Raw genomic sequence first — 15,475 nt, 5'->3', positions numbered from 1 at the left:
TGAAACGGAAAATAGAAAACGAATTCAAGCACGGCTGAGCAGCAAACGACAGCGTTTGACGAAAGTTTTATGTCGGAGAAAGAGAAACACAGCTCTAATAGTATGAAATTTAGCGGTGAAACTTGCCGGATGGTCTTTGTCGTTGATTGTAGACGAAACCGCGTACAACTACGTCGGAAGTCTCGCGATTCGTCGTTCTTAACCGATTCGCTTGCAAATCGATCGATTTATTTTAACGAGCAACGCACTGTGACGACGATCTCGGTTTATCGAAGTCACTCGATGACTCGCGTTTCGAGTTCAATGTGTCGGTAACGATCGTGCTCGTAACTAATTTTCCTAACACGAAACGCATCACGACGCTCTCGTGGACGATGTTTTATTTAAATTTGCGACGCGGCGGTTGCGTTTCATTCCTGGAAAAATTGTACACTCTCGTCGAAGAGAGCGATACATTTCCCGTGAGCGCGTGCATCACATTTTTGTACGAAGCCACCGAAATGTCTTGCGCGAAATAAAAATGTTACCGGAAGAGGAGACACCCGTGCAAAGGTCAGCCATTGATCACGCACTCTCGGTCGTTGTTTTGTAAATTAGTATTCCTGTAAGCTTTCTAATTTCAACGAGCTAAAGTCCGGCTTTCTTCCTTCTTCTTTTTTTTTTTTAACGAGCCCGAAAGGGAATGTTTAACCAGTTAACGTTACGAAAATCGAAATTATCGACTATTCGTTGCAGCAAGAACTTGGGCCCTTCGAGTTCTGGACACATTCATCGAACAACTCGATTTGTTCGCTATCCAATGGTATTCCCAACATTTGAATCGGAAGACGACGATGGGAATACAATAAAGTTAAAACGTGTAATATAGAGAGAAATAAGATACGTTCGTAAGTTGTTTGTAACTGTATATCGCAGAAATAAAGTAAACGGTATTATATAGTTGCGAGTCTTGATGTTAAAATGTATTCGAAATTACATCATTCGTTTGAAATTTCGTCCGAGTCTGGAGGCGGTTTTTAACGAGCCGCTAACGGAATGCCTCGAGAGGAAAAGAGAATAGATACGTTTTGGAACGCGGAGACGTTAAACGATACTCGAACCAAGGAATAACGACGTATTTCGGAAGAATCGTTTTTTATTTTTTTCTCTCTCCTGGCCCATCTCGTTTCATCGACGGACACGAAATTATGCTAACGACGAGCTCTGTGCGCGTCTGGCTAAGGTGTCCGCCGCTGGCGTTCACTTTTCAATACGGGGAGGTTTGCTCCTCCCCACCATTTCACTCGTACTTTCATTACTACCAAGATATTCATCCGGCGAGGCCATTTTTCTACCATTGCCAGCCTCGTCGTTCCAGGTGATTCTTGGCCATCGAACAAGCAGGATCCGTGCACACGGAAGAGACGAGTCATTAACGTTTCGGTGGTCCGCGGAAGACCGGTCTGACCGATTGTCGAGCCCTGTCGCGAATTATGACGACGAGAACGGAAGTGATCCGTGAAGAAACACCCTGGAAAACGCGAAAAATGCGAACGCAACGATTCACGTGACTCCGAGAGCGAAAGAAAAAAAAAGAAAAAGGAAAAAAAAATATTACCGGAACGAGATTGCGACACGGTTTCGTTTCGCATCGTTGAAACGAAGAAGAAGCAACGACGTAACGCCGACGAGTGACAATACTACGAATTCTCGTAGTCTCGTAAGGGGTGATTGACTCGCGCCGATTGTGAATTCGAACTGTACTCTCTTTTTCTTTTCTGTGATAATTTAAGAATCTCGTTGCGAAGGGACGTTACGATAACGCTTGCGACAACTCTCCCGGTGTTCACGATCATGATCAACCGAGATTGACGAATCGACCCTCTCACGATTTTGCCGACACGGTGTATTTGGTGCCAAATCGTACACTAGAATGATGCATCGGTCGTGGATCTGCGTGCTGTTCGCGTTGTTTGCGATCCGCGGGGTGAGATCTGCTTCCAACGTATCGGAGAATCCTGCCCAGGATCTTCTCGCGAGTCAACGAACGAGGACCGCGTCGGACGTGGAGAGAGTTCTGGACAGGAACTGGACCACCCTGTCGGAGGCGCTGGATATATTCAACGTGCGCCACCTCGCAAGCAATTGGACCGAGGAAAGGTATCCCGTGGAGGGAAAATGCGCCAAAGACGTCACTAGGTACATCGACGGACTGAAGAGGAACGAGAGATGGGCACTGAAAGGTACGTCGTAGCGAACGTAGTCGGCCGAGCGTTTTACGAACGGTGTACACCTCGTCTCGCGTGTATCGAACCAAACTTACGGGGTGTACCGGAAATTTGTGGCAGGAGGTGATTCTACGTGTAAAAATAAGTGGAGAGAAAGGGAACGAAACTTTTTCTCGGTACCTTCGCGAACGTTGAATCAAAAAGCTGGTTAAACGCGATTAGAGTACCGAGAGGTAAACAAGAACTCGAAGAGAGCTTCGCGGTGGATTTTTTCGAAAAAATTCCTTTCTCCGTATTCTTTTCCTTTGATTTATTCTTGCACGCATGCGATCATATTTTCGGCACACCCTGTACACCGTTCCAAGCTGGGTTTACGGAACGTTCCACCCACTTACCGACGTAACGGGCGTTTACGACGCGAGCAACATTCCCGTACGAGTTTTTCTTTCGAGAACTTGATTGGACAAAATTACGAAAACAAATTTAAGAAAGAGATTACTATAAATGGGTGTGCGTGTGCACGCGCTCTCCACACGTTGCTTTCAGAGCGTGTGATCACGGACCGTTTGCTTCGTTAGACGGTAATCGTAATCGTGGATCGGATTACATTTCGCTCGACCCTGGAATACTTGTACACCTTTTCCAATCGAAGGGTTGAACGTTCCACGACCCAACGAAGTCACGAAAGTGTTTCGTATTTGCTCGTCGTTAGCTCGGGGACCTAGATACGACCCATTATTTTTTTTCGGGCATCGTAAAACCGCGAAGGCGCGATTTATGGACAAAAATTTCTAATATAAATAGAAAGTACCCGGCGTTACGCGCAAGAACGGATATAATTGTCGGCTTTGCACGGCTTTAACACGGCTCGTGATTTCGTACGGGCTTAAACGTGAACATTTCCAGGCCATCGGAATGAAAAATCGAACGCACCTTTTCCTGTGGGTCCTATGTCGTAAGAGTCGAACCAACTAAGCATGGAATTATCGATAATAGGAACGACTTGGAACTTTCGAAAAAAAAAAGAAAAAAAACGTAATCGTCCGTCCGGACGAAAATTCTCTCCGTTCTTTACGATCGGAGTGTAAATTAATAACGGAGCGGCAAACGAAGAAAAACAACGGTCGCGCTTTCTCGACGAGGGATGCGTTGAATGTCAACTATTGGATCACGCGTAATTACGTTCCGCTTGATAAACTCGTACGCGTTCGAAGAACACGAGAACTTTTACCCGTTCCTCGTAAAAATCAATGGTTGGAAAACGTTCGCGGTTCGCGGATAATATTTATCAGTTTTCGTGGAAACGGGACAATACGCTTTCGCGAGTCGGAGGCGTGTCGCGGCGTATTGGCCAGAAACATCCTCGGTAAAGCATCTGCCCACCTCTGGACGGTTGGTCTCGGTTTGCCCACTTTCGACAACACGAAATTTCACTTTTCGCGACACAACTCCGCCGACTCGCGCCAACTCGCTTTCGACGCTTCGTCGCCCTCGGTCAATGCCACTTTTCACGGGGCACACGGTGTTCTTCGCGTTTTCGAAAGTTTTCACGGTCGTTCGCGGTTTTTCGCGAACGCGACAACGACCGAACCGAGGCCGAACGATCTGTCCCGATCGTGTTCGACGACGAGTTTCGTAGCTCGACGAAACGGCTCCGATCCGTCCTGCACGGTTTCCGGAATCGAGTTCGTTGTCGAAGGACGATCGAACGACTCGATCGAAGGACGATCGAAGGATACTCGGTTCGAAATTTTTTTTTCAGAACTAATCTCAACGATGAAACATCGTTGCAACGATTGCGACACGCGGACGAAGAACACCAGTCAACGTGTCGTTCTCTAACGCAACATCTAAGAATAGCGGTTTCTTTGTGTCACGTGCCACACCTCGGTGTATCCCTTTTCGAAAGTCGTCGTCGTGGTACGCTGGATGTAGGTGAAAGGGTGAAATGGGTCAGGGATACGTCCCTACGTCTCTCTGTTCGACTCGAGGAAACCGCGGGGACAAGTACACGGGGTTAAGGACGAACGAACACCGCTAAATTAATTTATTCCGACGTACGAACACGCGGCGGTAAATATAGCGTGCGATATCGGTTGTCTATCCGCACACCGAATATTCAAACACGATACGTGTCCAAAATCGAACAGTCAAGACGATAAAGATCCGACCAAAGAGGGAAAAAAACTGGTTTTCACTTGGATAATTTCGACATATCCCGTTACGAGGAAGAAGTCCTCCGGTTGACGAACAGAGGATGAACGGTATTGAATCGCATCGAGATAGCGAGCTCGAAAAATCTTAACAATTTCGGAACATTCTAGAGGTGTTTTTACACGCTGTTCTCGTTCCTGATAGGAAATTAACGAACTGGTAAAATATTGGGTCGTTCGTAAAGTCATTTCGTTTTTTTTTTTGGTGAAAACGAGACACGATTCTTTCAGAATGTACAAACATTTCATTAAATTGTATATTCTCCATTTTGGAAAATCACTTTACGAACGACCTGATAATTCCAAGGGAGAACGGAAGAGGGTGTATTTCGTTCGTCAAGGTGCACCGAGTAGGATCGTCTCGTAGAAAGTTCTTCGTATTTTAACGAAAAACCGAGGGAATAAGATTTTACCAAGGTCCCATTATCGTCTAAACGATTATAATTTCCAGCAAGAACTCGGCCTGGACGAACTCTCCCCAATTTCCAAGAGGAAAAGTCTACGGAACGTATTCGTCGACTTTCTCCTCTCGTTGAACCGCGTGGCCCATTATCGTCGCAGGAAGTTCAAATTTGTAGAATCGCGCGGGGAAAGGTGCACGCTGCGTCACGAGGGAACGACATTAACAACATTACCGCCGTGACATATTAAACAGGGCTTCGCGGCGTGCACCAATTATGGGAAGCGTGGAACCGTGCTCTTGAACTTCCGGATTTTCTCCCAATCTTCTCAACCTTCCGAACGTTTCGTACTGGATCCCGTGAACGTGGACAGTAATTTTTGAGCGAGAATTAATGAAAGAAAAGTTCATTTAAATCGTCAATAAATCGAACTCGTAACGCGACGATCGGTAAACGTACTTGTTGCTCGACGCGTGGAATAATTGATAAAATTAGCGTTTTCCACGCGATAACGATACTTTCTTGAGTCCGGTGAACAGATTCGGTTATTGTAAACGAGTTGGCAACGCCCCTTTGTAAACCGAACGGATGTTACCGATAAGCTAACGGCTTAATCGTTAATAACAAATTTCCAGCTGGCACTCGAACGACGAGGTATCTCCGTAATTAATAATTGGCGATCGAGGATTCGAGCCGCGGGTTCGCGATTTCCGCGGGAATCTTCAGCGAGTCGTGCAGCGTTAGAAAGTTTGAGGAAGACGCGTGCGATGGAACACGGCCGAAGCAGAGAAACCGCGGCAATTATCGAAATTACGTCACGCTGGATAAAAAAAGGAAGAAAGAAAAAACAAGAAAGAAAGAAAAAGAAAAAGAACCCACGTTCCAGGGAGAAAGGATTACGTGGAATCCGGACTTGCGAGCGCAACTTTCACGTAACCCGGCTTTTCTTGAACGAGTCGATCCGTTATCTCTCTTTCTTTTCCAAAGTGACATAACGCGTAGCACGAGCAAAACCATCGACCACGCGGGCCAGCTTCCTAGTTCGCGGAGCACGCCGATCACGATCGGCCATTTCTCCACGAAACGTTCTTGCGCGCTGAACTTTCGACAATTGGCAAGACGAAACGTTCCATTTTGCAAGGATACGGTTCACGTTACGACGATGGTACGAAAGAATCGCATGATTTCGAGAGACACGTCGAAAACGATTGATTTCATTCCGTACAAGTACTCGAGACGATCGATTTTGAAAATACACGGAGTAAAAAGAGTCGAGCGTTTTCGAAATCGATTTATCCCGGAAACGGTACGCTCGTACGAGAAAACGTTGTTCCACGTTCATCGATTTACTTTTGACCGTGGAATCTAGAATCGTTCGAGTCTGTTTCGCCGCGTGTTTCCGAAACACCTTGTATAACATCGGTACGTTTAGATCGCGATCAAGGAGGTGACCGTATCGGATCTTTTCTCCTGTCTGATTTACGTTTCAGCCACGTGATTGTTATGTAAGCAAATATTCCCTTACGTACTTTCTACGTGTTTCGCTTCTAAACTGGTTTTCCTTCGGTGTAAACCTGCACAGGCATGTGGAACGCGCGCTCTGTCTAACGTGAATCTATTTCATCGGAGAACTTCCTACGTAAACGAAGATCGCTCGTACAAGCACACCGTGCAAACAAAGCCACGTCATCGCGATGATTTCTGTCGCGGTGTACACGCGTGTACAACGTACAGAGAGTAGAAAGTACCTCTACCGATGTATCCAGCTTACGTAACAGCTCGTGTACATCCTCGATCGTTCCATATGTTCGAGGATCGAGACACGGTTCCGTTGAACCGCAAACGAGGCTCGCGAACGAGACCTCGTGGAAAGAAACGTTATCGTTACATTATCCGTGTGTACACTGTATTCGGTGGGGAGCGTTCGCATAATCTCTTCCTGGATCTATCGACCGCTTTCGTTGCGTTTGTTTTTCTATCGCGGTTGATCGCGATATCTCTACAATTAAATTTAAACGTAACCCGTGCCCGTATCTCGCCTTTACGCAACATTATTTTATCGTCTGTATCGTCTACGTACACTTTCCATATTTGCATAATGAACGCGACGTAATAATAATAATAGCGTCTAGTTCTATTCCCGATACAATGTAAATCCCAGCTGGAACGCGTCATCTCGGTATCGTGCGATTATCGAGAGACACGAAGACGATTCGCGTGGTGATTCGATTTCTAACGAAACACGCCCCGGTATGGAATCAAACACGGAACGAATTGACGTAGACAAGCTTTAATTAATTCCGGTTGCCGTATCGAGCGATATCAATTGAGAAACGCGTGTGAATGTAGCCGAGCAACGTTTTCGCTGACCGCTCGCCGATTATGGGATGGCTTTGAAACGTATAGATTGTCGCAATCATCGTGATCGACGTTGGCGGGCGTTTTCACTTTTCGTTCGTTGGAAAAGTTACGGTGCCGTTATAATTCTCTTCTCTCAACTTTTATCGTTACTCGCGTAACGCATCGTTACGAAACGAATCGAGCGAGTCGCATCGACCGTCCGTTTCGTCGGATTTTTGTTATTCGCGTTCGTCGATTCTATCTCGTTCCCGACGACGAATCGATCGTTGTATCGCCACGCGCGAAACAGGTATTCCCAGCCAAGATCGCAATCGATGGCGATAAATTCGTTCCTATATTTACAAAGGGAAGGACGCATACCTGGAATTTTTGTTCGTTCGCTCCGCGTTCAAAAGTCAGACACGTCCACCCGGGCATTAATATTGCAACACGAACGACTCTGTAAAAGAGAGCCTTTCTCTTTCCGAATTACTTTCGCCCGGCGACTCTCCGGAACGTGCCATTTAGCACGTTCGATCGATCGGAAGTAAACGATAGATCGTTTTGTCACGGTCAACAATCGACCGTATCCCCGCTAATGGTAACCAGTCGCACAGAAACGTGTGAGGAGCAAAAATTGCTCTACTATTCTTCTGTCTTTGTTTCCATCGATTTTTTCGTTTGCAACACCCACGTGGAAGGTGATTGACAACATTTTAAAATTTGTATTCGAAATGATCGCGATGTCGATCCGAATGTCACGAGTATCTTGACAATCATCGAGACTCGATTACTCGGATCGGCAGAGACGGTTCAAATTTTCCATCTCGTTACAAATCTCGAACGAATAAAATTTAACTTTTCACGCTGGTTTGAAGTTATCCGGAGAAAGTTGTTTGGTTATTTACCGGTAAAGTATCGTCCGATATCGAAAAGTTTCGATTCGTGAGCGGACGCAGTTCGTATCGTAACACCACGGCACAAAGTGCTCGGGCAAACGTTACAAAACCGGGTTTTTTAAACGACTCTTGTTGCAACAGCCCTTGAACTTTGCCTAGAAAACCTCGACCATGAATGCAACGCTCCAGCCAGGAGACCTCCTTGCAAACCGGTCGCGCTCCTTGCACGGCACCTATCGAATTCGTTTCCCGCTTTCTTTTATGGAAAGATGAATTCTTTTAGTCCTCGAGCGAGCGAGCGCGCCTGCGTTTCAATGTCATTGTATCGGACACCGATTCCATCGTTTTCCTCGAGAGGAGTGGAGATATACACACTTCCATACCCACTACCGACAATTGGAATCGCTTCCGGTTCAAAAACGTAAACCGTATTTACTACTTAATCTCAAGACATTCGATGCAAACTTTTCGGGGCAAAAACGTTCTAAATTCCTGGAACTCGGATTTTTAACGTTACATACGAGGCGATCGAATAAATACAGGAGCACTCGATCGCGTCTGTTGCAACGGGAACGGTGCAGAGACCCGATGGGTCGAGAAAGACCCGAGAAATTTACCGAGATCGATGTTCGTCGAATCGCAGAAGTGCAACGGTATCGAACGTGTTCGCGAACGAAACGCAATCGGAACGAATCGAATCGTGTTCGCGCCATTCTTTCACGAACGAACGGAAAACACGACGTCACACGAGTCACGCGCGAAGATCGAACTTGACTCTGACTCCCCAATGTCGACTCGTGCCAAAGAACGTAACAACGTTTGTACTTAGGTGTCTCGGTAACACGCGCGAACGGAATCTATGATAAGATCGTGTCGAGACGAACGAATCGGGTCTGGGTAATCATTAACTTCGTGGACCAAACAGATCCATCGGTTTACGGATAGATCCAGTTGCAACGGATTCGAGAAGTGTCGATCGAGTATAGGGAAAAACGTGGAATAAATTTACAAAGACGTAAGAATAAATTGACGAAGACGTAAGAATAAATTTACGAAGGTGATTGTACGAGCTAGCCGCGGGAGATCGTTGCGTTAACGAGGGCAACGAGTTTGCGGAAAAATCCGTGTTATCCAGTCCGCTCGCGGAACGAACGCAAGGTCGAGAACTACTTTCGAATCGGAACTCGTAGATTGCACGGGGCGAGGTGATGCGCGAGATAATTTGACGCGAAGATCGCGATCGCAGGATCGAAACGAACGAGAGAAATTTCACCAGATGAGACTGGCCTGCGATGATGGTGCACCGATCACGAACGGGAAGCCGATTACAAAATACTTTGATGAAAACTTCGGTAAGACTGTTCCGCGCGAAACGATGACGTTGCAATTTATCCCGTAACCGCAATTTATCGTTAACGCGGCGGGTCCGCGGATTAGGCTGCAACACGTACAAGCGGTCTGTGGAAATACGAACGCTACCACGACGATGATTAGATAATATTACTTTCTTCTCGAATAGAAAGTCTTATTGGAGAACTGTTGGCCAGCCGGGCTCTCTCGGTGGGTGTTGTAATCCGTTGGTAATGAAAATGATGTATTATCGTTCGCGTATAAACGTCTCTTACGAAAGTCTAGAGGCGGTTCTACAGCTTGCGACACTCGACGACCGGTACGTTGCTTCGAATCGTTGCGAACGATTGCAAAGAAAAATGGAAGATCGTACGGTGACTAGGCTGAAATTACCGTGTATCCTTGTGCCGCTCGTAGGAGGTACTCGAGACGCACGAATCGTCGGTTTACTTTCGTCTAAATTTCCGGAAACGGTCGCCGACTGAACGAAAGGAAAGTAACTCGACCGATAAACCGGATCGACGGTCCATAACTAACGACGAGCATAACAACGCGTTTAAAAGCCGTTCGAACTGGTTCAACGTAACGCGATGAATCAACGATCGGTCGTTTCGCAAAATCGAAGAGATTTCGTTGAATTTTTCATTTACGTTTCACAGCGGACGATGCCTCGGGTAGATACGGGAACAGTTTCTTCTGGGGGAACTCTTACTACGTTGGATCTTCCACCGAGTGCAACTACATCAACGAAGACTACGGTAGACGGACGAAGAAAACACGTACGGAAGCCTCGAGCGAGGAAGTGGACGAATTCAACGCGGAACCGCGGAAAAGGAACACCGGCCTCAGCGGGAACAATCTATGGACCGAGACCGGGTCGGAGAAGCCACCGTACAAATTGGGATTCTACATGATGACAATTTCGATAAACGTCTCCGTGTCGCCTTTGGTAAACCGCTATAACTTCGCCGCGTTTACATAGGCTACCGGCACGTGTCGCGTTCGTTAGAGATCACCGGTTGAATAGATGTTAGTTCGGCCCGTATCGAGCAACGATGGTTCATAGAGTAACATTGATTACAGACGAGAACAATTTATCTCGGGGTGTGTCTACCGTTCTCGTGTTCCACCTTCGATGTCCTCGCGATAGCGAAGCTCGCTGCGAGCGAACTCGCGGCGCGGCACTCGTCGATCGAAAAGATCCGGGACCAACACCAAATGTACAACATGTACGAGGATCCGGTGTTCTGGATTTTATTGTACGTTCCGAGATACGGCTCGATTTGTCGTCGTGTCGTTCAACGTGAAAACCAATTGGAATTTTTGATCTTTCAGCGGCGCTACCGCGGCGGTTTTCGTCACGATGGCGCTCGGCACCGGATACGATGTTTACGTAACGAGAAAGCACTCTCGACGGAACATGATTTACGATCTGGAGAGACACGCGAAACTCGAGCAGCTCGCCGGTAGAAGTCAAAAATCACTAAGCGGTAAGGTTTGTTACCGTTGTGTTTCACCTTTCGACGCTGACACGAGAGCACCGCATAGCGTCGTTCGGTACCCTCCCGAGATCGTGAAAGGGTTGACCAGAACTTACTGACTATCACAGGACAAGGACAGTAGCAGAGACAGTGACGCAATTTTATCGTTTGTATTTCGCAGCTTTTCAAGGTAAGGTCTACCTTCCTGTTCCAGCGGCTGAAGCGATCATCAACGGGCAAGCTCAATCATTGGCCATTAATAACAACAATGATCACGAAGGTAGCTTACGATCGGCTAGCCCCGAAGTGCACAAATTCGGTAAGCAAATAAATCGTTCTTAAACGAAGAAACAATGTGCGACGAGTGAACTCGATTTGGGGGAAAGAAAAGACGATAACGAATCTGTTCGTAGGCGTGTTCGAGGAATTGCTGCTGTCGTTTTCGGTTCGTACAAACGTGAAGATCATCTGCGACGGGAAGGTCGGAGGCGACACGATCAGCACCATCCACGGTCTGAGAGCGATATCGATGGCCTGGGTGATTCTCGGCCACACCTGTATCACCGCGTTTAAATATTCCGATAACATGGAATATCGAAAGGTCGTGGAAAGAAAATTCCTCTTCCAAACGATCTCGAACGGAGCGTTCAGCGTCGACACGTTCTTCTTCATGGGCGGGCTCCTCGTGAGCTTTCTGTACTTTCGAACGAATGCGAAAGGAGACTTGAAGACGCTTACGCAGGGTACCCGAGGCTTCGTCTCCGGTAGTCTGAAATTTATCGGGCTCCTTCTCTACCGATTCTCTAGGCTCACGGCTCCGTACATGTTCGTGCTGGGTGTGGTTCAGATCGCGATGAAATGGTTCCACTCGAACTCCGTGTTCGAACCACCTACCGCCGATCATTACAATTGTCCCAATTATTGGTGGAGGAATTTACTTTATATCAATACCTTGTTCCCGGTCGACCAAATGGTGAGTCTTTCAGTCGTTTTACGAAAACTCGTGATCAAATCGGTAAAAAGGTACATTTTATCGCCAATGTAACTTCAAGTCTATACGAGATTCTCCTATCCTGAATCGCGTTAAATCTTTCCGCCCGATTTTGGTTCACGAAACGAATACGGTAAAACAGTACCGTCGATACTTACACCTTAATTTCTTCCTTTGAGATGAATTAAATACCTCGCCGCTAAAATATATTTGGTAAGGAATAACTAGCTTATGTTTGACACCTTTTAGTGTATGATTTGGAGCTGGTACGTCGCGGACGATACCCAATTTTACATCGTTGGCGCTGTTATATTGATCTTAGCGACGAATCACTTCAAGATCGCGACATTCGCAGTGAGCACATTGTTACTCAGTTCCTGGATAACGACGGGTTACATTGCCTTGGTGAACAATCATATGCCGAGCTCCGACGATCCATTGGCGCTTTTCGATAAAATCTATGATAAACCGTGGACCAGGCTGGGTCCTTACCTCATAGGCATGTCAATGGGATATTTTCTTTTCAAGACTGATTGTAAAGTGAAAATGACTAAGGTAAATAGAAAATTAATTTCCTTCCTAGACGAGTAAACCGACCGTAGCTCCCAATGGCTCTTTAATTTGATAATTTTTAGACGACGGTCTGCGTGGGCTGGCTTCTCTCTTCGGCGTGTCTTTTAAGTTTGTTGTACGGCTTGTACGAAGCAGAGCTCAGCCCTATAATGGCGGCCGCTTATTCCTCGTTAAGTCACAGTGTCTGGGCGCTTGGTTTATCATGGATCGTGGTTGCATGTAGCACAGGTTACGGAGGTAAACGTTTATTCGTAAAGATAGTAATTGTACTCGTACTATTATTAATTTAACCGCTATTTTCCAGTTACAACAAACTCTTCCTTGGCTTTTACAGTAGAATAAAATCTACGAATAGAGAAAGATTTAACAGTTCTGGTTTAAATATTTTGACAATTTAGGGTTGTAAGTCGTGACAGTGCAGAGTAACAAATTTAATACTTGCAGGGTATGTGAATAGTATTCTGTCAGCACCAATCCTGTATCCAGTCAGCAGAATAACATATTGTGCCTACTTGATACACCCGCTCGTGATTCGACTAACAGCTTTAAACTTGGACTCGCCGTTTCACTTAGGGAAATACACTATGGTATGTCTATATAAAAATAAAAAAAACCTTAGTTTCTTCTTTTCGCGCTCGTCAAACAACGTAATAAAGCGAGATACGCTTTTCAGATGATCACATTTCTTGGACAACTGGTTCTGTCCTACTTGTTATCGTTCGTCATATCGTTATCCTTCGAGGCTCCCATTGTGAGCATGTTAAAGATACTCTCTCCAAAAAAACGAAAACGCATACAATGAGGTAGTGACATAGCTGTTAAGCACAACACACGTCTCGTGAAATTATTTATATACGTTTTTATTGTATGTAACTCGTGTAAAAAAAAATCATGAATCAACGAGAGAACGTTCACACATTACAAACATGGTGTAAAAGTCACGTGCATTTTTGCATTGTTACAAAACATGTAGTCTTAACTTTTCTATGTATTGTTACTTATAAAATAAATTATTTGTCTTTGTATGTTTGCATATTCTCACTTTGCAAAAGAATACATCCTTATTTACTTTCGCGTGTACCACATAAAAACTAAATAAAGATATATTTGCTTAAAGAATCTATTTGAAAAACTACTTCTTGATAACTCAATATCCGTAATGTAGATATATAATAGATATACAAAAATAACATATTTCATAGTCCACCCTCTATTGCAATTTCTGTATTAATTTCAACATAGAAGGGTCCTTGATCTACAAATTCTTTAAGCTTTTGCACCGTACTTGCGTCGAATATATCTTGTTCGGCTTGAGATAGCTGTTTAACGACTTCGTATTTAGCTTCCTTACATTCCTTGAAGGTTTCAATGTTCCTATCCAATAAAAACTCTACAAGACCCGGATAAGTGGATATATATTCTTGGCCCCACACTTGAGATGCTACAACTGCCAATACTTCTAAACACGCTTGTCTTATATCTGCAAATGGTTGTCTACATAATGTTACAATCATATCCAGAGGTTCGTCGCAAAGGGAATCGAACCACGATTTCGTCAATGACAAAATTCTATTATCCTGCTCCGCTATTTGTACATCGAGTATCAGAGCTAAACTATTAAGTCCACGAATTCTCAATGCTGTAGGCATTTTCTGTATAATTTCGGCAATTCTTTTTAGTGCGCATGGCATTGCTTCTCCCAGAGCTTGTAAAGCATATTTACCTTCTGCACTCATGGAAACATATCCCAATGTATCTAATGCAACGGCAAGAATAGCCTGATCTTCGCCTTCTATTACTTCGAACAATGCAGAAACTACAACTGGATATTTTGAGAAAATTTCGTTGGGCCAATGACGCGCAACGTTTCCAAAAAATTTCATTAAACCAGGAATCAATAGATTTGATAATGGATTTTCATTCGCTTGAGCTATTTTCTGAACTAGTTTTGTCAACACTTCCTGCTGTTCCAGGTAACTTAATCCTTCTTCCGTTAATGCTAATTGTGTTAAAATTTCCAACGCATTCACTTGAAGCAATATATCATTGTTTTCAAGAAGATCGAGTAAACTGTTTAAAAATCCTGATCGAGCAGATATCTCCAAACCTTCTTTCGAAGATTTTGCTATATCCACGACAACTTCGTATATGCGAAAACTAACAATATCGTTCTTTACTAATAATCTAGCAAAACTTCTTAGCAGTTCCCCTGTATATATAATCTGTAATCCATTTACATTTTTGCCAACTTCTTTCATTGTAGACATAGCATATTTAGCTACCATTAAATTATCGTCTGCAATTCTATTAATGATAGCAACGAGTAAACTCGTATCTGTGAGCAATGAAGATATCTTCTGTGGATTAGATGCAATGCCTAGAATTTCATGCAGTGCAACAGACCTGACTAAGGCATCTGAATGAGTTATCAATTGAGACAATTCTGTTGAATATCTTTCATATACTTCTCCAGGCTTTAACAGAGCAAATAATGTCTTCAAAATATCACACACTTGATCTACAAATACTCTGTAAGAGAAAAAGTCATATGTGTTTAATTTTATATTTTCCCACTATCAATCTAATTAACACGATAATAAATTAATTGCACAAAAAGTGTAAACAAAAGTAAGAAGTTCTTCATTTGTTATTTGTTCAAAAACTCAAAATTACAAGTGCATTACTTTAAAAAGTTTTTTATTTATTGGTATTTGATAATTATATCAATATATTTCAATGTTTCTACAGAATTAGCGATGTCATGATACCTGTCGTTCGAGGTTAACTGAGTAAACAATTGACCAAAATCCAGACTACGAGAGACCTGCTCAGATTCAATGTTATTTAGACTCCTCAACTTAATTTTAATTTCCGTCAAAATATCTTGTTTCTCTTCGACGGAACTTAGTTCTCCAAAACGAGCAATTTTTAACTGCAACCACTCCGCCATGGTCGACGTACTGACATTATTTTCTTAAATGTATATCGAGCCGTCGAATCAGAACTTTAGAATAGCAACA

The 15,475-nt window shown here is 44.4% G+C and overlaps 2 protein-coding genes across 5 annotated transcripts; one reads left to right on the top strand and one right to left on the bottom strand.

Annotated features, from left to right (window-relative positions):
* The first annotated feature begins 1,350 nt into the window (after positions 1-1,350).
* Positions 1,351-13,480, top strand: LOC143143219 (nose resistant to fluoxetine protein 6). Of its 3 annotated transcripts, none has more exons than XM_076304245.1 (10): positions 1,351-2,222; positions 10,070-10,359; positions 10,494-10,669; positions 10,746-10,900; positions 11,106-11,210; positions 11,305-11,864; positions 12,132-12,437; positions 12,518-12,692; positions 12,900-13,042; positions 13,129-13,480. In XM_076304245.1, exons 1-10 carry the CDS (start codon positions 1,913-1,915, stop codon positions 13,255-13,257), a joined length of 2,349 nt encoding a protein of 782 aa, XP_076160360.1. In that variant the 5' UTR covers positions 1,351-1,912; the 3' UTR covers positions 13,258-13,480. The 3 variants fall into 3 exon arrangements, with proteins under 3 accessions (XP_076160360.1, XP_076160359.1, XP_076160361.1); XM_076304244.1 differs by having other exon boundaries at positions 11,073-11,210; XM_076304246.1 differs by lacking the exon at positions 1,351-2,222 and adding an exon at positions 9,097-9,412 and having other exon boundaries at positions 11,073-11,210.
* On the bottom strand, positions 11,057-15,441 carry LOC143143220 (26S proteasome non-ATPase regulatory subunit 5). 2 transcript variants are annotated; one of them, XR_012991061.1, is made up of 3 exons: positions 15,224-15,441; positions 12,898-14,984; positions 11,057-12,800 (listed from the first exon to the last, which is right to left on the bottom strand). XR_012991061.1 is itself a non-coding variant. In XM_076304247.1 (2 exons), the coding sequence occupies exons 1-2, from the start codon at positions 15,403-15,405 to the stop codon at positions 13,652-13,654; spliced, it is 1,515 nt and encodes a 504-aa protein (XP_076160362.1). In that variant the 5' UTR covers positions 15,406-15,441; the 3' UTR covers positions 11,057-13,651. The 2 variants fall into 2 exon arrangements, 1 of the variants encoding a protein (XP_076160362.1); XM_076304247.1 differs by having other exon boundaries at positions 11,057-14,984.
* Between the last annotated feature and the right edge of the window lie 34 nt (positions 15,442-15,475).

Source organism: Ptiloglossa arizonensis, chromosome 2 (assembly GCF_051014685.1).
Source record: "Ptiloglossa arizonensis isolate GNS036 chromosome 2, iyPtiAriz1_principal, whole genome shotgun sequence".
Classification (NCBI taxonomy): domain Eukaryota; kingdom Metazoa; phylum Arthropoda; class Insecta; order Hymenoptera; family Colletidae; genus Ptiloglossa; species Ptiloglossa arizonensis.
The sequence above is the reverse complement of the archived record's forward strand: the minus strand, read 5'-3'. Positions and strand labels throughout refer to the sequence as shown.